Source organism: Ictalurus furcatus, chromosome 8 (assembly GCF_023375685.1).
Source record: "Ictalurus furcatus strain D&B chromosome 8, Billie_1.0, whole genome shotgun sequence".
Taxonomy (NCBI): domain Eukaryota; kingdom Metazoa; phylum Chordata; class Actinopteri; order Siluriformes; family Ictaluridae; genus Ictalurus; species Ictalurus furcatus.
Window position 1 is genome coordinate 19,175,113 of NC_071262.1, and position 22,645 is coordinate 19,197,757.

At 37.7% G+C, this 22,645-nt stretch overlaps 2 protein-coding genes across 2 annotated transcripts in view; one reads left to right on the forward strand and one right to left on the reverse strand.

Annotated features, from left to right (window-relative positions):
- The window catches only part of zgc:101566 (Transmembrane protein 263-B-like), a 56,944-nt gene extending 49,341 nt beyond the window's left edge, over positions 1-7,603 (reverse strand). The window contains exons 1-2 of the mRNA XM_053631307.1: positions 7,434-7,603; positions 4,668-4,779 (exon numbers count right to left, since the gene is read on the reverse strand). Of these exons, the coding sequence (XP_053487282.1) occupies positions 4,668-4,779; positions 7,434-7,439 (118 nt within the window). The 5' untranslated portion in view covers positions 7,440-7,603. The remainder of the gene's footprint in view (positions 1-4,667; positions 4,780-7,433) is intronic.
- A 6,637-nt stretch (positions 7,604-14,240) lies between these two features.
- On the forward strand, positions 14,241-21,795 carry acte1 (actin, epsilon 1). The gene is made up of 9 exons (XM_053631308.1): positions 14,241-14,346; positions 14,857-14,996; positions 16,036-16,164; positions 16,292-16,402; positions 17,492-17,576; positions 18,338-18,499; positions 18,904-19,095; positions 20,951-21,132; positions 21,481-21,795. Exons 2-9 carry the CDS (start codon positions 14,868-14,870, stop codon positions 21,622-21,624), a joined length of 1,134 nt encoding a protein of 377 aa, XP_053487283.1. The 5' UTR covers positions 14,241-14,346; positions 14,857-14,867; the 3' UTR covers positions 21,625-21,795.
- Positions 21,796-22,645: the final 850 nt, after the last annotated feature.

The window sequence follows — 22,645 nt, forward strand, 5'->3', positions numbered from 1 at the left end:
CTTTTGAGTGATTTTCCTTCTGATGGGTTACAATTGGAGTCTCACTGGAGTCCCAAACTTATTCACTTGAGAATCAGACCTGAAAGTCATGACTTGTAACTCAACTAGAGATGCACTGATGTATCGCTGATAAAGCCGATAAAGGCTATTTTTCCCCGCTATCGGCCATCGGCATCTTCTTTACAGGCGGCATGAAATCGATGTATTTTCCCACCCTCTGTTGATTGACAGGATATAATCAGACCTGATTATCGGAGGTTTTTAAACTATCGGCTGATAAAGGCTATTTTTCCTGCTATGGGCCATCGGTCGATAGTTTAAAAACATCCGATGATCAGGGCCGATTATATCCTGTCAATCAAAAGAGGGAGGGGGAAAACACATCAATTTCGGGCTGTGTGTAAAGATGATGGCACTTGTGTGGAATGATGACAAAACTGCAGTTTGTAATCTCTGCACTGCTAAAATTTTACGCCGGAAGTGAGCAGCAGTGAAGCGGGAGTTTCAGTGTCAAGTCAATTTTTTTCCCCCGAGCTGCTCGCACTGAATTAAAGCGCCAGTACATGGTTGAAAGATTTTAATGAAGAGGAGTTCACAAAAAAAGTATATTTTATATACATCACAGAAAAATATATTTGTAGAGTAGTATATTTCATATCCAGTTAATGTTAATATTTAAAAAAGTTGATATTATATATTACCAGTTTGTTGTTCAGTGATGAAGTAGAAATGCTTTTGTTTGTGGTGAGTGAATGTGAGACTAACAGGAGGTTTTTTAGAATTCAGTCACTTAATTCTGTTAATATGAATTAATAACATTCAATAAGTTAAGAAATCTTACTTTAATCTTCAGAATTTAGTTCATGTGTTAATGTGAGTAACGTGTTTTCTGTTTATGAGACCAGTTACTGTGAAACAACTTAAAATGGACAAAGTATTTATTTACATTTCATTCGGAATTAATTATTATTAATTTTTAAAAAAAGGCATAAAAGGCAGAACTATCTGTATCGGCCGATATCACTCTGAATAATCGGTTATCGGTATCGGCTGAGAAATTTAGTATCAGTGCATCTCTAAACTCAACGTGGACTTAAAAGCTTAAAACGTGGTATTTGTATCATTGAGTTATGACTCAAATACCTTCATGTCTCGCAAATTCATTCAGACTTCAAAGCTTAGGGCTCACAACCCAATTTGGACTTTAGTGCTCATGGTGTACAACTTAATTTGGACTTCAATGCTTAGGACTCTCGATTTAATCCAGACTTCAACTTGAACTTCAGTATCTACAAAGCACAGCTCATATTGGACTTTAATGCTTATGACTCGCAACTCAACTTGGACTTCAATACTCATGACTCAATTTTATCTGGACTTTAACTTGAACTTCAGTGCTTATAAATCACAACTCAATTTAAACTTCAATGCTTATGACTCTTAATTTGATTAGTTTCAACTTGAATATCAGTGCTTATTACTCAATTTGAAATCAGACTTCAATTTCAGTGCTTACAATGCACAGCTCATATTAGACTTTGATGTTTATGACTCACAAATCAACTTGGTTTAATTTCTCTCAATTTGATTTAGATTTCAACTTGAATTTCAATACTCATGACAAAAAAACAAAAACAAAAAAAAAAAACCCCACAACAACTCAATTTCGACTTCAACCCTTAAGACTCACAGCTCTGCCTGGACACAGCAGTAGCCTCTAGCAGTGCTTTAGCTGAGTCATAAATGCATTGGGTCTTAACACTAGGTTTACTTGGGAGTCAGAACTAAGGGACGACTTGCAACTTGAATCAGAGTCGTAAAAACTCTGTACCAAATATAGGACCACTACTAACCAAAGCGAAAAATGAAAAGAAAAAAAAAAAGAAAAAAAAATAGGCTACAGCACCCAATATGATCTCATGCAAATTCACCCTTGCTGAATTGGTGTGAAATCCAACAGCATCAGCTTTGTTCATTCTAATTCAATCCTACATTCATTTATAAACAAAACAAAACAACTCATCCACTGTTTATTGCTGGTTTTGAAATGAAAACTGAATTTAATCACAAGGTCTTCCGGTTAAAATCTGCTCCTCACCTCCATCGCTGATATTGATTCAAACTGTCCGGCAGCTAATGAACTTCATGTGAGCTGATAAAGTGATTCGATGGCTTTTAAGACAGTGACAGGAATTCATACAACAGTAATGAACTGAAAAATTCAATAAAAAAAAAGAATAAAAAAAAAAAAAAGGAATGTAGGCCTGGTATGTTTGCTTTGCATTTAGTGCCTCTTGCGAACACACACTGCCATCTTGTGCAAGAAAATAGCACTACATATCTCCTCATTAAGCATTTCGCCCCCTTCACCAGATCTGAAAATCCTTTGATCAATGCATTTGCAATCAGCATTAGGCTTCAAACAGAGAGATCTAACAAAGTGAGATACACAGAGGATACGCACATAAGAGCTGCTGTGTTCATTTTGTATACTGTCCTAGAAACTTATGTCAGAGGGTTTATAGTTGGTTAAACACTAGGCTTGCTGCGTTAGTCGGTGTTCCCGAACACCGATTACATCGCTTACCCACTGCAGCACCGCCCCACCACCATTTTGCCTTATTATAGTAATAAAAATGATTTAGTTCCGTTAGAGACAGGTCGCTACAATTGAAAACTGAACGCGTCTGCTAAATTCAGCATGAGCCGAATGAGTCGGAGTCGCAGCACAGATCAGCAAGAGTCAGATTTCATTTAGTACGAGTGAGAGTGAGGCGAGCTGACTGACGACACAATGGCGGAAAATCTGGTTTCAAAACTTCTGTGTTTATTATAAGTGAGTTTGTCATTGTACTGTTTTGTTGTTGTTGTGTATTTCATTAAGAATAATAACGAACCCACCATTAAAGCAATTGCCACCCCAGAAATGCCGCTAATTTGAAAGCGAAATGCCCAACCACACGGGCATTCATAAGCGAGGGGGAAACCAGGGTTACCGGCATTAACCAGTATTTTCACACGTCGATTAACCAGTGGGAAAATTTCCTCACCATCACATCCCTATTAAACACTGCTCTTCGGGAAACGTGTAGTTAGATCTCCACCTGTTTTCGGATTCATTGTTTACAGACTGTAGGAACGCCCTCCAGAAACCTACAACCATGCACTGAAAATACAAAGAACCTTCAAGAATTAAAGGGAAAATCCACCCTGAAAAACTTGATTGATTATCAATATGCAATCTTTAATTCTGAATGAAATTATGACTGTGTGTTATTCTGTTCTCATTTTGGTTAAAACGTTTCCTGCATTACCCACAACACCACTCGACTACCTGCTGATCGTGGAAGAGAGTGATGCAGCAGAGCTTTAGTCCTTTCTTCTGTCCAGCTCTTTCACCACCTCATCTGTACTTTCTGCTCAAATAGCTTCTAAAGCTTCAACTTTCATGCTAATATCACCGCCACCAACGTCATCATGCTCGTCGTTCCGTAGATCACTAGCTGACCGAGATAAGTTTTTGTAACTGTGCTATATAGCTACATTGCATTCAATCTAACCTTTTCTGTCTGGGTTTCTAATTAATATGACTTGGAGCTTCACTGAAAAATGGTGAGTGGGAAAAGAAGCTCTTGCTCTATTTTTTTTTTTTTTTTTTTTTTTTTAAAAACGAGCTAACAACAAAACCTTAGGTTTGGGATCATTTGCATTTTTCCTCCGATTAAACACCATTGTAGAGTAATTATGCTAGCAATGTCAGCCTGAGACGTGAACGTGGCAGACAACTGCTAACGAAAACCAACAAATTAGCACCAGAACCATTAAATATACAATATTACAAATATTTCCAAAATAACCCCAATTAATGTGTTTCATGGCAGTTTTCCTTAAAAAAATAAACAAACAAACAACAACAACAACAACAAAAAGCCCTACAGCAGTCTGAGAAAAGCACATTATATTATAATATAACATACACATGTTCATTCCTGTCCTGTACCAACCCGGTCTAAAAAGCTTCCACACTGATGTCTAAACATGTAGGACGAGCCTCATCTTATAGCTTGTGGTTGTTCAACAGTTTGCCCATTCTTACAATAAACTGTATAAACAATATCATATTGCTATGGCCTTGAGACTGCAATAATCACATGCAGCTTTGCACTCAGGTCTCCTTTAGTGAACAGTGGACTAGTTCAACAAAGACTTCATGTAAAAACCATAATGAACTTTCTTTTACTTTCACACTGTCTGTTATTACCCAGATGAGGATGGGTTCCCTTCTGAGTCTGGTTCCTCTCAAGGTTTCTTCCCCATATCATCTTGGGGAGTTTTTCCCCTTGCCACCATTGTCACCAGTTTGCCCAATAGGGATTAATCCACACACTTAAAATCTGTATGCTGTGTTTATACATCTCTGTAAAGCTGCTTTGAGACAACGTCCATTGTAAAAAGCGCTATACAAATAAAATTGAATTGAACTGAATTGAATATCAGCTGGGATTAAAGGTTACACAATTATAACGATCCCAAAAATTTCCCTGTGGCCCAATTTTTCCATATTTGAGTGCAAGCTGTACGTTTCCAACTATTTGGAAATTACGATCTCCTGGCTACTGAGACGAAATTTCAGGAAAAAGAGAGAACGTTCTAAGTTTATGCCGTACCTTCTGGTGGATCTTCACGCAGGTACGGTGGGAGGTCGTCGCTGTTCGGATCAGTGGGTGATGTAGTGCTCTCATCCATTACTTCCATCGTGCCACTCTCTGCGCTGGGGCCCTGCAGGAGGATCAGTCACCACACCCGACATTTAAACGAACGGTTCAGCCAAAATTACATAAAGTTTCCTCTCACACCCAATGACAACCAGTCAAGCTGTTGAGAATAATGTTGCTAACAAATAAGAGTAGTTCAGTGACACGGTTTCTACCTAAACAGTTGCATTAAATAACACATTATGTCTTTAGTAGGAATGCACCAACTCTCCTTTTTTTAAAAAGTCTTATTAGTTCTTTAATCTGGCTCTAATCTGGCTTTAAGCAAAACCAACTTCCTTTAAGAAAAGCTGTGTGTTTGTGTGCAAGATCAGTGTCGGAACAATACGCCAAAACTGATCAGATACCGATCTAGTATTTAAGGATAGTATCTGTCCTGATATCATTCATTCGTTCATCTTCAGTAACTGCTTCAGCCTGGTCAGGGTCACAGTGGATCCGGAGTCTATCTCGGGAACACCGGGTGCAAGGTAGGAATGCGCACACACGTGCACACCTAGGGGCAATTTACTAGAGAGAAAGCTCGACCGATATTGCTTTTTTATAACCGATACGGATCATTTGCATGTTCATGTACCTGATAACCGATATGCAGAACCGATATTTATTTATTGTTTCACTTCTGTTTTTGAAATATGATAAAATGGTTTGTTCAGTAGTGGTTTTGTTATTTATAATAATTCTGTCAATTTCACTTCCTCCTTCATACGAAACAAAACAAAGCGATTATTTATACACCAATAAATAGAGGGATCTGAAAGAGTGCAAAAAATAAGTTAAAAAAAAGTGCACTGTTACTAAAGTGTCCTTTTTTTTTATAAATATAAGCTTCGATGAGGTAAATGTGACTTACATGAGTCCGTGAGTTTGTCTCGATTTCTGAGCACCAAGCTGCTTAAACTATACATCAAGCATTTATGGATCATCTCATTTGTACATTAATGGCTGTTACAGCGGTTCTGCATGCAATTCTCAAAAATATCAGTGGATCTGTTATTATAAAACCGATAACCGATTATGGAAAAATGCTTAAATATCGGGAAAACCTATTATCGGTCGATCTCTACAATTTACCATAGACAATCTATCTACCTGCATGTTTTTAGACTGTGGGAGGAAACCAGAGAACCCGGAGGAAACTCACGTGGACACAGAAAGAACATGGAAAACACCATGGAGAGGGTAAACTGAGCTCAGGATCAAATCAGGGACCCCAGGAGCTGTGAGGTGGCAACGCTACCTGTTGCACCACTGTACCACTCAGTATTAGTTCAATACTTTTCTATTTATTGAAAAACTGAATATACAAATCAAACGGGAACTATATTATCATCCAAATGACCTGTTACATACAAATGCGCCTTCAGATTTTGGAAATCTGAAATTCCGGCTTCAAGTTGGCTTTGACTTTAAATGACTTGAGAGCATTGTACTGATTCTGTATGCTGCAGTATTTCCTTTTAAAACAGGAAGTGCTTAAGGGGGCACAGTGGCTTACTCACACCTCCAGGGCTGGGGGTTCGATTCCTGCCTCCGCCCTGTGTGTGCAGAGTTTGGATGTTCTCCCTATGCTTCGGGGGTTTCCTCTAGGTACTCTGGTCTCCTTCCTAAAGCCATGCGTCATAGACTGGCATTTCCAAACTGTCCGTAGTGTGTGAAAGGGTGTGTGTGATTGTGCCCTGCAGTGGGTTGGCACCCCGTCCAGGGTATCCCTGCCTTGTGCCATGGGATAGGCTCTAGGCTCCCCCACGACCCTGTGTAGGATAAGCAGGATGGAACGGATGGAAATGTTTGACTGAATAAGCGTTTGAGATACACCACATCCCAGCCAAATCTAAACGAACTTAGCAAAACATGTTTTTTTCTTGTCACATTAATGCCCAGAATACGAACAGATTTTAGGACTTTGATTCTAGGACACTATGTGTTTTTACACACAAACGTGTGTCTGAACATGTCCTGGATGGCGGGACTACATTTTAAGAAAAGGAGGAATTGTATAATTTATTGTTTTTTAACATGTTTAGGTTCTTTTTTTTTTTTCTTTTCCTTTTTCTATTTTTAAAGGAGCACCCAGTCTGGGGAAACAAATAGCAAACAATCTTCCTCAATTACTCATCAGTGCTGGTCTTTGTTACATGTGAGGAAAACAAAACTAAATATAACGCATGGACATATTTTTACTTTAATATCCGCCAAAAATATATTAAAATATATACATTTTGTTTTATTGGCTATGCAAATGAACTCCTTGTGAGTAAATGTTGTATGTTGGCTGTATGTTTGAGGAAAAAGACTGAGCCCCTTTACATTTGGAGATTATATCACAGGCTGCATCCCCAATACCTCCCAACACCCTACAAAAATGCACTCCGTACGCCACGGAGTAAGCCACCCTTCCTAGTGCACTACATTTCCGAAAGGGCGGCATTGGGAATTGAACTTACTGTGTCAATATGGTAATACGATATACTTGCGCAACATCCTAGAGCACAAAACAAACTAAACAAAAACAGGCACGCATATTTTCAGTAAATATGTAAATATACACTTTATGCTATTAAGTAAAGAATATTCACGAAAGCTATATCGAAATATTAGTAATGCTAACGTCGCAAAGCCTCGTAAATGCGCACAAAAACAATTCCTCAGACTCACCTTCATAACTGAAGTCGCAGGTAATAATTAGCGGTATTTTTTAACGTATCTATATCAGAAACAAAACGGAGGACGAGGACGAGCACGAGCACGAGTTATAACATAAAAATAATGCACTGCACGAAATATTGCCTGAGACCTAGTACCTATGTTTTGCAGCTGACTGTAACAGGAAGTGACGTTTAGGATGTTTACGGAATTATTGATTATAAAGATTTTTTTTGTCGCTAGAGGGCACCAAACTACTAACTATAATTAAGTACAACCGCTTTACTTTTCACTTTTATTTATTTATTATTAATTTAATTGCATTTATTTTATTGATATATTTGTGTCCCCTCTTATTAAGTACACAGTAGTCCAATGCTCATGGCTACGTCCCAAATCGAAACTAGCGCACTGAATAGTGTGTGTTAAACAAAGACGCCATCTTTGGTAACCATGGAACCTTCTGGTAGTTCTTTCACTTAACTGTACCCTTTAGTTAGTACGCGATGGTAGCTTGAGATTTGGGACACAGACTTTAATGTTGTGAATTCTTTATATTTCCAGATTTCTTGAGTTAATACTGATGTCTGGTGAAAATTGGAAAATTTCATTGGAAATATGTTTACTGAAAAAAATGTTGATGTGTCCAATACTTATTTCCCCCCACTGTATCATGTTGATCTTGTAACAGTAATCATCCCTCTGAAATGGTTGCATGTTTGTCATTACACGATTAAATGATCAAATTAGCATGTAAAGCCGTAATGTAATGGTGCATTCACTTCAGCTACGGCCACATGTGGCCTCTTCAGAGGCAGATTCAGAGAATAATTTCATTGAATTTCTGGGTATGGATTTGCTAGGAACAATAACTGTATGAATAAATAAATAAATAAATGAATAAATAAATAAAGACAACCCAGAGGTGTGAAGATTCAATATTTTTAATGCACAATTCAGTTGTATTGATTCAAAGTAATCTATATGTAGAGAAAATGCCAGGAGAGTAGCAGGATTGGCATAACAGCTCAGGATTGGCATGTCTGCATCAGCAAAAATCACACACACACACACACACACACACACACACACAAGTTTCAAATTCAGAAACGTTATCAAATGATTCTGCGTCAATGTATCCTAGTGAAAATGCTTTTGTGTATATTTCATACACGGCACTAATGATTATGTATAAATATCTGCATCTCAGAAGCATAACTACACAATAGTGTAGTTAAAGTGTAAGAGTTTGAATATGGTATATAATCATACCCCTCCAAAAGCCCCTGTTTTCAGCTTCTAATTTGTTGTGATATCCCCCTTTCTTAAAGCCTTAATGGATTTCACTATGATCTGATTTATGAGCCTCTATATGGTTGTTAAGCCATAGCACATAGAGCATAAAAAGATGGTGTGAGCACACAAATTGGTTACTTCTGTAAAGTTTAAGGAGCATAACAAATGTTTCCTGTTTTGCAGATCATATATCGCTGTCTGAGTTTATGGTTGAGGTGCACAGGGATGCCTCTCAAACTTTATGTGTGTGCCAGCAGCTGGCTCAAAATCAACTAAAGCAAAAATAAATGACTTCAAAGAGTTTGACAGAAAAATCATTTGGCCATACCAACTCTTGTAAAGGTACAGTGGACATCTTGATCTAGAAGTCACATCCTTCTCCCTCTCTGTTAGCTGGAATAAGCATAATGTCCAATATCTGACGGTTGCAAAGTTCTACAAATATTGTGTAGTCAGCACATGGTCCATATGGTGCTGGCACAAACACAATGAGTAGTTCTACAAATGCAGTCGAATGAAAGCAGTAGATCTGTTCTGAAATGTGAATAGAGCTAGAATATTTCATCCAAATGAGTAAAGCATTAATTGAAGCTCATTGAAGTTAATTGAAGTTCAACAGTTTTCTTTAATACTTTAACCACTTATTGAAACCACTGGCTTGAATTTTTATTTTTTTTTTCATCTGGGGCCACACGCTAAGCGATGGTGTAATTGTGAAGTACCACGGCATCGGTTTAATTAAACAGAGTGGGATGGTACGACTGATTGACATCTGTGCATATTTTTCCATTTTTAATCATACAGATGGCTAATAGTGTGATGATACAGGTGTCACAACATTCTGTATAAATATTTGGAAATGACTTAATTAATTTCTTCTATACCACAGTGCTGCTAAATTCACAGTTTTATATTAATGCATTAATTCTGATACATTATTGTTCCTACAATAACAGACAATTCATAGGGATCATGTTGATGCTTTCTTTCACGTTATGACTGGATATGACTTCAAGGATCTGTGTTTGGAGTTCTCCTCTTCTTACTGTATACCACCTTATTGGGAACAGTTATTCATTCATGCAGCTTCACTTATGATATTTTAAATCTAAACCATATCTGCCCCTACCTCCAGAGGTTACCTCAGTCATTCAGTCCAGAGGACACCTCAGCTGTCATTTTGGTTTGCCTTACAGATATCTCACAACCTCTAACTCAACCTTTTAGAGATTTTTTTTATTATTATTTTGATGGGGAAGTGTGTGTTGATATGTATCCATACATGTTCACTACATAGCCTCAAGTAAAATTAAGTCGAGAAGCTATCACACATGATTTATGCTATTGGCTACCCTCTAGTGAATTTTTAGAGTAACGCTGTAATAGGCAGTTGAGAGTCAACAACATACAGGCATACAACACAGAGACTAGCAGCTTGTTTAAGAAGAGGTAATAGCATTAACCAGGGTTTACAAGTTTCAGGAAAATTTGCAGCCCAACTACAGCTCAAAAACACACAAAAAAACCTGAAACTAGCAACAGCAACAACAACAACTAAACAAAATTTCCCCTTTTTCCTCTCAGCCTTTGTGTGGGAAACAAGATCAGCATGATGCACACACATTTCTGATGTACAGACATTATCCATGCCATAACCCCCCTAAACCTCTCCCAATCTTTGAAATATATCTTGCAATAGAAATGTTTCTGTACATCATAGACACTGTCTGCATGTACACATTGCCTTTGTTTGCAGAAATGTATTTGATTTAATTCAGATTATTTCTTCTTGGCAACTGCTGAGTAATTTTAACCTCTCCCAAATTAGTGAGATTAAATAATGCGACCCTGGCAAGCCTATCATTAACTGTCCTGCCTACTGCGCCTCCTTGTGTATGGGGCAGCATGAGACTTTCCCCGATGGGCCTGTAATAGTGATATTTGCAGTTCCCATTTTGACCACTAGGAACAATAATAACTCTATGGAGTTAAATCAGTCGCAGAGCCCCACAATTGCACAACAATTATACACATTAGCTTATATCCATCAAACTACAGCATTTTATTTTACATTCAAGGCATTTATAAATGTTGGGACATTACAGATAAATGCTGTTTTAAAAAAAATATTTCCTTTAACCAAGTACTGCCAATGAGGTCTTAGTTTATTCTTAGTTTGTTATAGGAGCTGCTACCTAAAATGGAGCTCTCTGTGCAGAAGCTTCCAGCATGTGTTTCGAATAACTCGCGCAACTAAACACATTTTCTTATTTTTTCCTGCTGAATTTTAAACCTAGTTCTTCCTTTGGCAGCACATAATTCAGCTCCTCATATATCATTCTATCATGACCTCTGACAGGAACATAGCACGAGTCCAAATGCTCTGCTTTTCTTCTTCAGTGTTTACTCAGGATTGTTTATTTATTTTGTTTACCTCATGTGAGAACTGCCGAACTTACATTTTATTAGCATTAGTATGCTGTAGGCCACATAACCTTTTGCACCTTTTGCAATAGTTGTGAGCGAGTCCCTCAGTTGTCCTTAGTGTGAAAAGATGGATCTTAACATCATATAGTCACTGTTAGAAAGGGGTCAAATATGCAGAAAATGCTGGAAAAGCAAAGAATGTGCAGGACCTGGAGGAATTTTCTGAAGAACAGTGAGCAGTTTAACTGCTCAGGACAAACAATGGATTCATGAACAACTATCACAAAATTAAAAAAAAAATACAGTCGTTGATCATCTAGGTAACAACACACAGTATTAAGAATCAAATGTATGTAAACTTTTGAACTGGTTCATTTGTGTAAATTCAGTTATTATTGTGTCCTGTGGACTATATATAAACAGCTGTTATGTGAAATAGCTTATTCAGGGCAGTACTAATTAAACAAAATGCAATTTTAATGATCCCTCTTATTAATTTTTTTTTTTTTTTTTTAACATTTTGCAGATTCTGGAAGGGGTATGTGAGCACAACTGTAGTTTACTAGCAGTTAGCTATGCTAGCAGTGAGCAAATATTTGGATGTTATTTTCTATTTTCTATGTTTGTCTACTGTTAAATAAATTGCTGACAATGTTACAAACAAGTTCTCAACTCAGGTACTGAAATCCCACTCTTGTCTACCTCTGACAAATGCAAATTAGCTTACTAGCAGTTAACTAGCTGGCTAGCTATTTGAAAATGATAAAAATTGTTCATGTACAGTAAGGCTTACACATGGACCCTGGAATTTTTTTCAAGAGTAAAGATGTAACAATTTTCCTAGACTGTGTTAACATAAATATTAACACTTTCCGTCTTCTTTACACATCAAGGTGTTCTTTACTCACACACTCATTGCTGGCTCTTAAACCTGGGCCAGTTATTGTCAAGCCTCTCAGAATTACTCATAAAAGTCAGACTAAAGGTATTCTTATGAATAAATTAACAAAATTTCAAAATTTTGATTCAAAATTATGTCACTCTGAGAATTTTCCATGTAGCTGTCATCGATTTTCTAATCTGAGATTATTATGAACCTTTATACCAGTTGGGCTTCATACAAAGGCCCACATTTACTTGAACTGTTTCCCACTTCTCTACAAAGATCAGTACAGTCGAACACTGAACATTAGTGATTAAACACTAGTGCTTTAGTGATTTATCATCTGACTGAGTGAACCCATTCGACTGTAAACCTCACACTAACTCATCCTCATCCATATAGTAACCTTCAGTTCTGCCCCATTAATATGTATGGCTGCAGCCACTGAGAATGGAGGAGCTGTTTCTAAGTTTAGTGAAGAAGAATGTGAGCTATGGGACAATAGCATTGCCACCAAAAAGCTGGTCACATGACTCTCTGGCCACAGGGGAATCCTAATAGAAGGGCTCACTTGTTTGCTTAAGGTTAAGTGTGTGTGTGTGTGTGTATGTGTGTGGGTGTGTGTGTGTGTGTGGGTGTGTGTGTGTGGTGGGGGTGTACTCTGTAGCTCTGAAGCCCCTTAAAAAGACATTAGGTGTGGAGATAGGTCAAGGATCACAAATGTAAGGCAGAAAAAATGTCAAATGTTTGACCTTTTACAGTTTTCTTTCCTAGTGAAAGGTCATGAAATGTCCAAATCTGTGGCTTACGGTTTGAATGGGAACATTTTAGCTAGCTCCGCTTTTCTATTTATGTACTTGGCTTGGCATTTTAATCAAACTTTAATACATATTTATTTATTTGTTTGTTTGTTTGTTTGTTTGTTTGTTTATTCATTTATTTATTTAAGCACTAAATGTTTTTAATTGTATTTTCTGTGTTTGGAAAATGCATGTTTTAATTGTTTCATGCTGCCTTTTTGTTGGTTTGTTTTGTATTTGTTTCGTTTTTTCATTTCAATTTCATTCTCAATTTGAATTTATTTATACCTCAGTGGTTGTTACAAAGCAGCTTTAAAAGAATCTGGGTCTGGACCTCTAAAAGCAACCTGATAACTTTATAAAGACGTTAGGGAAAAAACATTGAAAGGGACAAAGATTCAAAATTGGGAACTCTCTAGTTAACACCAACTAATTTATTCTCAGGGGGGAAAAAGGTAATAAACTTCACCTTTCCTTGTCACTGGCATGGTACCCTCAAGGGTACATCTTTTTTCACTTTTACTCTGTATCTTTCACATGGTAACGTGACCGTAGTGTACATATAAATGATTCAAGTACATAATTGGACTTTAAGGACCCCTATAGTACCTTTAGTTTAGTTAACTTTTAGAGAAAGATTTAAGGTACAGTTTTTGCACCTTTCCAAGTAAAAGATACACTGAAGGTACTAAAGATAGACCCTTAAGAGTACCACCCCAGTGAGAAGGAAAAGTACCGGTTAGTACCAATAGTATTGCTATTAGAATTCTGTCAGAAACCTGATATCAGAAAAAAATACCCTCGTTAAAATGTTGTCATAAAATGAATATGAGAACACTGAAGCTTCCAACTGCCAAATGGAGTGCGTGTATGAGTTTATGCCCTCATATAGTTACTATTCCAGCTCAAAACTGTCTCGATTTGTCATTTGTAAGCCGATTACTTCCTGTGCGAGATCCTCCCCTTCTGCTCTGTAGAAAATAGATCTGGCTTTCTGGCGTATTCTCCACACCCATTGTACCCGTGTCGAAAAATTTCCTTTGAAGGCCTGCTGGCCGAGGTTGCACTCATACCCGTGTTGGAATGCCCGAACAGTCAACAGTCGTCAGACAAACGGCCACATCACCATTATGACCATTGGCCATTGCTTTATTTATAGCAGATACCGGCATGCCATTCTCTACCAGTGCACTGTCCACCTCTTTTTTTGTAGGGACGACTGTCCTACAGGGCAATAAATTACCTTCTAATATTAAATGCCCATGGACAGCCGCCGTGGTGGGACGGATTCCAGAATTCCTGGGACACCACGGACAGTCTACCTTTGTGTACGTGGGTGTGTGGCTGGGGTGCATCGTGTCCTAAAAAGGCGCGAGGTCCGGCAGCCGTGTGATGGCCCGGCTGCATTGTTGGGTTTAAATAGAGGGAGGAGGTGAACGGCAGGCTCACTCTCTCTCTGATTCAATCCCTCTCTCTCACGGGAGTCGGCGATCCAGGCCACTTTGTCTAAGTCACCTAGGTGAGTGTATGAGATTGTCTTTTTATGCTAACGGTTTGTTCCGCTGCTGGCCCAGGTAAGATGGATACATGAGTGTGTATGTGTGAATTAACAAGCTACTTTGTGTATAAAGTGAATACACACTGAATATCAAAGCTCAGCTTGTTTTATGCCTTTTATCAATCAAGCTTTTTGAAGTGTTATTTAGCTTTTTCTGCTCAATTCCTCTCGCTTATAACTACACAAAACTTTTTTTATTTGTTACGTTGTAGTTACTGAATAATATGCTTTAGGATAAATTACTGAATGATAAAACAAGACTTTAAGGAGTTAAAGGAATAAAATGTCATAGTGTAATATGGGGTCAGGACAAGGTCAACACTTATCAAACAGGACAAACTTCTGCTTTCTTAATTAACCAAGGCAAACAAAATAATTGTTTTACAGTTACTACAGTTTTATACAAATTACAAATTGTGTGTGTGTGTGTGTGTGTGTGTGTCTGTGTGTGTGTGTGCGTTACATTGACAGTGTGAATAATCATGTGCGACGAGGAAGAGACCACAGCTCTGGTGTGTGATAATGGCTCAGGCCTGGTGAAGGCAGGGTTTGCCGGAGATGACGCTCCCCGAGCTGTGTTTCCCTCCATCGTGGGCCGTCCTCGCCACCAGGTAATCCTGTTCACACACTCTCACACACTTTTATACACTTTTACACACTTACACAGTCTACTATTGGTCTATTAGCTTGGTCTGTCTAATCAAAATACAAATCATTATTTTAAAATAGGTACATATATACTTGAAATACTATGAGTCTGTAAAGTCTCTTGAAAAGAAATACAAAATAATTTGATTTAAAGGAACAGTTTGACCAAAATGTACACAATGTCTCCTCCAGCGAAGACTTTAGAAGCTTCTTTAGTTTTGCACTTACAAGTAAGCAACATTAAGCTACCAGTTTGCGCACCATGCAAACGCCTTGCAAATCATCACACATGGCCATGGATTAATATATTGAGGCCATGACGTAATATTTTGAGCACTTTATGGCCAAAAAATGTGCATGTTGTGATAGAATCATTCTAAACACATGACCTCCAGTTAATTATTTTGACGAAATGGGTAAAAAAGTATATTGAAAATTTGCTTATGGTGATGTGAGCAATCATTCCAAGATCAATTTAAAGTATAATATTATCAATCATCTCCATGCTTATGTTCCTTTGGTCTGATTCAAATGGTCTCTATGCTCGATTTCTCATTGATTTTAAAAATACAATAGATGAATAAAATTATATATATATATATATATATATATATATATATATATATATATATATATATATATATATATATATACACTAAGTATAAACAAAGTAGAAAAAGATACTAAGCAAATCAACATGGGCTGAGAGTGTGATAAGGTTGCCAGTAATTTGTACAATGCTAAACTGGAGGCTCTCATTTTTACATTACTCATCAGCACCATTAGCCTCATAGTGTAATACTAAAGAAGAACATCGAATGGATCTTGGTTGATTGGCTGCATTTGTAGGATTGGTGAAACTTGCTGAGTAACCTGATTTATTAATACTTCTATAGGTTTCACCACATGCTTTTGTGTGTAATGATTTATAGCATGAAGAAAACAGAAATGAGTCGAGTGAGAGATTGCGGAGTGGCTAACCGGGTGTTATCTTCCTTCTAGGGTGTGATGGTGGGTATGGGTCAGAAAGACAGCTATGTAGGAGACGAGGCCCAGAGCAAGAGAGGCATCCTCACCCTCAAATACCCCATTGAGCATGGCATCATCACCAACTGGGACGATATGGAGAAGGTACGAGACTTGCATGTGACAAACAGATGGTGTGAAGATGTACGACAGAGTTGCATGATTGAGCGGTTCATAATGAATACTGCTGAATAATAACGAGTGATAATGGAAGGGTTCTGATGAATTTTAGATCTGGCACCACACCTTCTACAATGAGCTGCGTGTGGCTCCTGAGGAACACCCCGTCCTCCTGACTGAGGCTCCACTCAACCCCAAAGCCAACAGGGAGAAGATGACTCAGGTGCACGATTCAGAATGGCACCCATGTCTCTTTTTACATTTAAATGAGTAGCATAAGAGAGAGCTGTTAGAGGAGTGACAGTGAAGATGTTTTGAGGTAGAGTTTCCATTAAAAAAAGTAATCATGAGGGATGAAAGAGCATCTAACTATCATTTCAAAGCAGGGGAACAAATTTCTCTTAGTGTTGCCTTTTTTTTAATAAGGACATTAGGAGGACATTTTTTGAGACTAATGTGACTTGTTTAAAAGGCATTTTTACCACATTGTGATTTAATTCTCAAAGCTGATTGGTCGTAAGATGTTGAGTCATTTTCTATAACAGCATTTTATATTAATCACAGGTTTATGTGGTTTATTCTATGGCAGACAATCTGCATAATCTAAGACTAATAAGAAGTAGATTTTAAAAACTGTTGTTATTTAAAGAAAAATGCAAAGTTTATATAATTAAACTATCTGTTTTGAGACATTTATTTAACATTTATGGAAAGAGTCTCCAGTGTCAGCACTTTGTAATTATCAGTAAGTCTTCAGGACAGAGGACTTTCTGTCAAATTTTCAGTTTCTAATTAATAAGAAATGCTGCATATTTAAAAATCTTATAAACATCAAAAGTCTGAAACAACTGGAGCTAACTTCTGTTGTGGACGTCCCTGTAACTATAAACAGATAAAAACTATGACGTCGTTTTATTATTACTGAACAATAAATTGTAATCGTTGACAAACCGCTGCAGTATACACAGTATAAAAAACTTCAGAAAGTGTAATTATTGGAAATTTTTGGAAAAATATTGAAAAGTTGATTATTTTTCTACTAAAGCATGTCCCAAAGTGTTTTATTTCTTAAATATGAAACACTGACCTAACATATTAAGCTAAAATTAGCTACTCAGATGTCTCTAATGGACTTGAAAAGTGTCAGGATTGTGTTGATTTAGGTTAGGTTAGGAAATCTTGACAGTATTTTTGTAATTCAGCTCACAGGCAGCAGAGCGCTCTGTAATTACAAACTGCCCCTTTACCTACAGTAGACTCAAATGTGCTCAGGTCAGCTGTTGCTCAATGCGTAAGCTTTGTGTGATTTTAGATCATGTTTGAGACCTTCAACGTTCCTGCTATGTACGTGGCCATCCAGGCGGTGCTCTCGCTCTACGCCTCCGGCCGTACCACAGGTCAGAACATGATTCCACACCAAACTTTCTACTTTTCTGTTCTCACAGACTTCCTGATGAATAGATCATATTTTAAGCGATGGGTTTTGGGTTTAATAATTTATCAGCTCTTGACTCGAACTTCTCATGAGAAGCTGATGAAGAACTTAAAACTAGAACACAGAGGCACTGTGCTGTACATAATGCTGCATTATATAACATGTATAAGTGCAAAAAACCTAATTGCACATGCTTCACTAGATTTATTTTTGGACAAAATTAAAAATGTACATTCACTACAAATTTATTTTCCTAAAGAATTTGCTTCAATAATTCCTCATTATAAAAAATAAATACATTTGGAAGTATATCATGTGACTTATTTTTGCATTTATATTTATATATGTTGTATCATATTACTGGAAATTATTTTGATTAACTTTGAGTAACAACAATAACAACCACAACAACAACAACAACAACAACAATAAGCACCATCATCCCCATCACCACTTCTTCTTCTTCTGCTAAATTCTCAGGATAATGTGTTGCCTCTTCATGTTTCTCCTGCTGTAACATATTGTGTGTCCTTCTCTCTCTCTCTCTCTCTCGCTCTCTCTTGCTCTCTCTCTCTCTCCCCCTCTCTTTCTCACTCTCTTTCTCTCTTGCTCTCTCTCTCTCTCTCTCTCTCTCTCTCTCGCGCTCTCGCTCTTTCTTGCTCTCTCTCTCTCTCTCTCTCTCGCTCTCTCTTTCTCTCTCTTTATGTGCATGTGTGTGTACAGGCATTGTTCTAGACGCTGGTGATGGTGTGACCCACAACGTGCCGGTGTATGAGGGTTACGCTCTTCCCCATGCCATCATGAGGCTAGATCTGGCTGGCAGAGACCTCACCGACTACCTCATGAAGATCCTCACTGAGAGAGGCTACTCCTTCGTCACTACAGGTGCTGCTCACACAATGTCTCACACACACACTAGCCCACAAACACACCCCTTGTCCCAAATATTCACACATTAGATATAAGTTGACATTATTTATAGGCATACATTTTGGATTAATCTCATTAAAATCAACAGCAAAAAAAATCATGGACCCTAGCAAATCTTCATGGACCCCACTGTCCTAAGCCATATAAGTAAATCTGAGTGACATCACTGAAGAGCTGAGGAAGAGATTTAGTGAAATAGACTTCCACTATAATAGCTTCCTAGCTACAGTTCAATATGAAATGAGCAAATACTACTGTAACTGTATGAATATTAGTAGCCCTGCATACACTGCATTCACTAATAATGTATTAAGTTTTTTCCAGATGTGTTATTTATCCATGTTTACGCTCCTCCACAGCTGAAAGAGAGATTGTGCGTGACATTAAGGAGAAGCTGTGCTATGTGGCCCTGGACTTTGAGAACGAGATGGCCACGGCCGCCTCCTCTTCCTCTTTGGAGAAGTCCTATGAGCTGCCAGATGGTCAGGTCATCACCATCGGCAACGAGCGCTTCCGCTGCCCCGAGACGCTCTTCCAGCCTTCATTCATCGGTCCGTGTGACAAACACACACACACACTCACACACACAAACACACACACACACAATATATATATTAGCAATATCAACAATATTTATGAACATAGACACTGGGCAGATGGGAATAAAAGTAAGAGATAATCATGGCACAGGGCTGCGAAATTAAATAAGATTTCGTATATTTATAATATTCAGTAAAGAAAATGAAGCAATGTGGATAGAGTTTTATGTTGGAAAAATCCTTTTAATGACAATGTAAGATCTTTCTGTCGCAAAACTCAACAAAAAACAGTAACTATGTATGAATGAATGATGACAGCGAATTTGATACATTTGTGACTATGATCAGCCGATCATTATTTGCCTCATAGCAGTCTTTTACTCTCAGAGGGATCACTGAAATACAGGCATAATAAACCTCACACACACAAAGTCTGAACTCAGATAATGAGGAATTTACATCATTAATAATTTCAGTCATCTCTCTGGACTGAATGTGTGCAATGTGATTAAAGTCACAGGGTAGGCGAGGCGCATAAATTTTTTTTTTTTTTTAAACTTTAAGAAAAATATCATATAATGATCTCTGTTTCACCCCTCCATATTTCTTGAAGGCAAAAATGCATTTCCTGAAATGCAGGAAATTGTGATGAATATATACATTACATACATGTATGCCAATCACATACACACATTAGATATGTAAATATATCTCAATGACATATTTTACAAATACACATACACATGCACATACACACTGTATACATTTTAAACATAATATACATGCAGGTAAATTGTGTAATCTACAGTATACAATGCATATTATATACATTATTTATTCACCGCTTGTTTTTCTTTCACCATTTACACATACCGCTCTATTGACTCTACATGCTTGAGTCAAAAAAAAGAAAAATAAAGTAGTTTAAATGGGGTTTTTTTCCCACCTTAAAAGCACTTGAATGGACACATAGCTGTAGATGTGTGCCAGCCATCTCAGCAGGACAGATCTGGGTGACAGATTACCTTTTTGGTGGGAGTTCATTCACAGCAGTGCCGTATAACCAGAGGCTCAGGATCTATTTAAGGGTCAGATAGTCTCTGGTCTTCCTGAATCCAAACATCAATCTTTGTCAGCTCATGCGAGAGCGCTGGAGATGTGCTCATTTCCTCCTTTAATTAACACTTCAAACTTCTGTTGTAGCTTTGATGAAGGAACGCTAGTGTTTGTGAAAGCGAATGCATTCTCAGTCATTAATTAGTTATATGACACAAATTCATAGAACATAGAATGGAGTCCAAAAGTCTGAGACCACACTGAAAATCTGGGATTATATAATTTTTGTTTTTTTCATTTATAATAGGTTTAAATTATTCATCGCTGGTAAACATCTATGTGATGTTTCACTAAACATAATCACCTGACATGACTGTCACTGATAGGCTGCATGAAACTACAGTCTGGGCTAGATAGAAATCAGCCCTAGCTTCGCTTATTCATACCATTTTGTGTATTTTTACTTATGACCCGGTGTGCTTGTTGTTTTTGGTTCCACAAAAGTTTAAATTCCCATTAACACATTTGTTAACAGCAAGTAAAATAATCCATTTATACCAAATGGCCCTGCCTAAAGAATTAACTACCTAAAGAATTCTTGAAAGATATTTTTTTTGTAAGAGTTAACATACACATACAGCATTATACTACTTAATTAACACCTACAGTCAAATACTCTAGATGTTAATTCAAAGTGTATGTGTTCAACACTGTAAAACCCAATGGAAGTGTTAATTCTGCACTTTAGATTTGGCTTTGTACCTACAGTACATACACCCTGTCAGACTGTCACTCCGCTGTCTATCTGTAGGCATGGAGTCGGCCGGCATCCATGAAACCACCTACAACGGCATCATGAAGTGCGACATCGACATCCGTAAGGACCTCTACGCCAACAACGTGCTGTCCGGCGGCACCACCATGTACCCAGGTATCGGTGACAGGATGCAGAAGGAGATCACAGCACTCGCCCCCAGCACCATGAAGATCAAGGTAAGACCTACAGCTATGATTAGTGGGTTATGTCAGTGCGTATATCCTTTCCCCATTTTTATCTCTGACCTTTATGAGAACATTGTTGCTGTTGTTTTTTAAAATCTGGGACATTTTTTCCTAATAATAGAGAATAATGTCAACTGTCAAATCCTGTATTTCTCATTTTAAAGCAAAATAATGATTATTTCTTTAATACAGATTTTTTTCATTAAGTTCTTGCATTTTTATAGAACAAAAGTTCATTTTTATATTCCATCCTAAGCTTATTTCCCCAAAAAGAGACCAAGCAAATGTGAGCATGTGCTAAGATGCTCCCATTGATTATACCTCTGTGTTCCTGTGCAGATGATCGCCCCTCCTGAGAGGAAGTACTCCGTGTGGATCGGAGGTTCCATCTTGGCTTCACTCTCCACCTTCCAGCAGATGTGGATCAGCAAGGACGAGTACGACGAGGCCGGACCCTCTATCGTCCACAGGAAGTGCTTCTAAACACCATGTCCTCTCTGTCCAATTCCCCTGGACTCTCCTGTCTCCTGTCTTTCCTCCAGGCTCTCATTCAGGAATCCACAAAGTGCTGTTTTGTGTTCAGTGGAAGTGCGCATGTTCAAAAACTCCTGCCTGCAGTACATTGCTCAATAAATGTATTTCGTGTCTTTTGGACCATGTTGGGGATGTCTAGCATTATTGCTTTAGAAGCTTTAGAGGCTACACAACTCTGAAAAACAAACTAGTACAACAGTGTTGAAAAAGTATCATAAACTCTTTATTTTCACTAAATATAACTGGGATTTAACTTGACAAACACTAACAGCTTAACATACAGACCATATACACAGCATGTAATATGTGTATTATTAAGTCCTGAGACTGGAGATTTTACAAACAAAGTATTAAAAAGGAAGTTTTTAGTATTGACAAAAACATTTTTTTGGTTTGACTTTGGTTTAGCAGCTAAACTGTAAATCAACTCAATGCTTGAAATATTGCAAAGCAAAATTACCACATTTTTTTGCACATAAATTTAGTGCCATGTGTCAATGGATTTTCATTACTGGTCCTTCCTACCAAATGGCAGAAATACTGTAACAGGATGGTGGCAGAGTCTATTTCATGGAAGACTGCGACACAAAGGGCAGTTCCTTGATCACGGTCATGTGACCTGTTGCATAATTTCTGTGTCGTCATCTCAGGATGTGCAGATTAGCTGAGATGATAAGAAGCTGGATAATATTAGTAATGAGTGAGCTGTAGATTCTGTCTCCTAGAGAAAATATCTACATAATTTATGGCGTAGGCTACAAATCATTTTATATTGGAAAGTAGCAAACACGCTTTTTTTTGTTTGTTTGTTTGGGGGTTTTTTTTGTACCAAATAACATCAATATGTACAGTATTTTTACCAAGGGCATTAGCTGAACTGTTAATCATCCAGGGCTGAACCCAGATTCTTCTCCATCAAAAAACCTTTTTAAATGTTCTTCTAAATAGACTGTTTGCATGCATTTTTTTT

Excerpts from the sequence above, each read along its gene's own strand:
- acte1 (XM_053631308.1), top strand. The coding sequence starts at position 14,868 with ATGTGCGACGAGGAAGAGACCACAGCTCTGGTGTGTGATAATGGCTCA. Across the intron at positions 14,997-16,035 it reads TGGGCCGTCCTCGCCACCAG|GGTGTGATGGTGGGTATGGG; the intron begins GTAATCCTGTTC and ends TCTTCCTTCTAG. Across the intron at positions 21,133-21,480 it reads CCAGCACCATGAAGATCAAG|ATGATCGCCCCTCCTGAGAG; the intron begins GTAAGACCTACA and ends GTTCCTGTGCAG.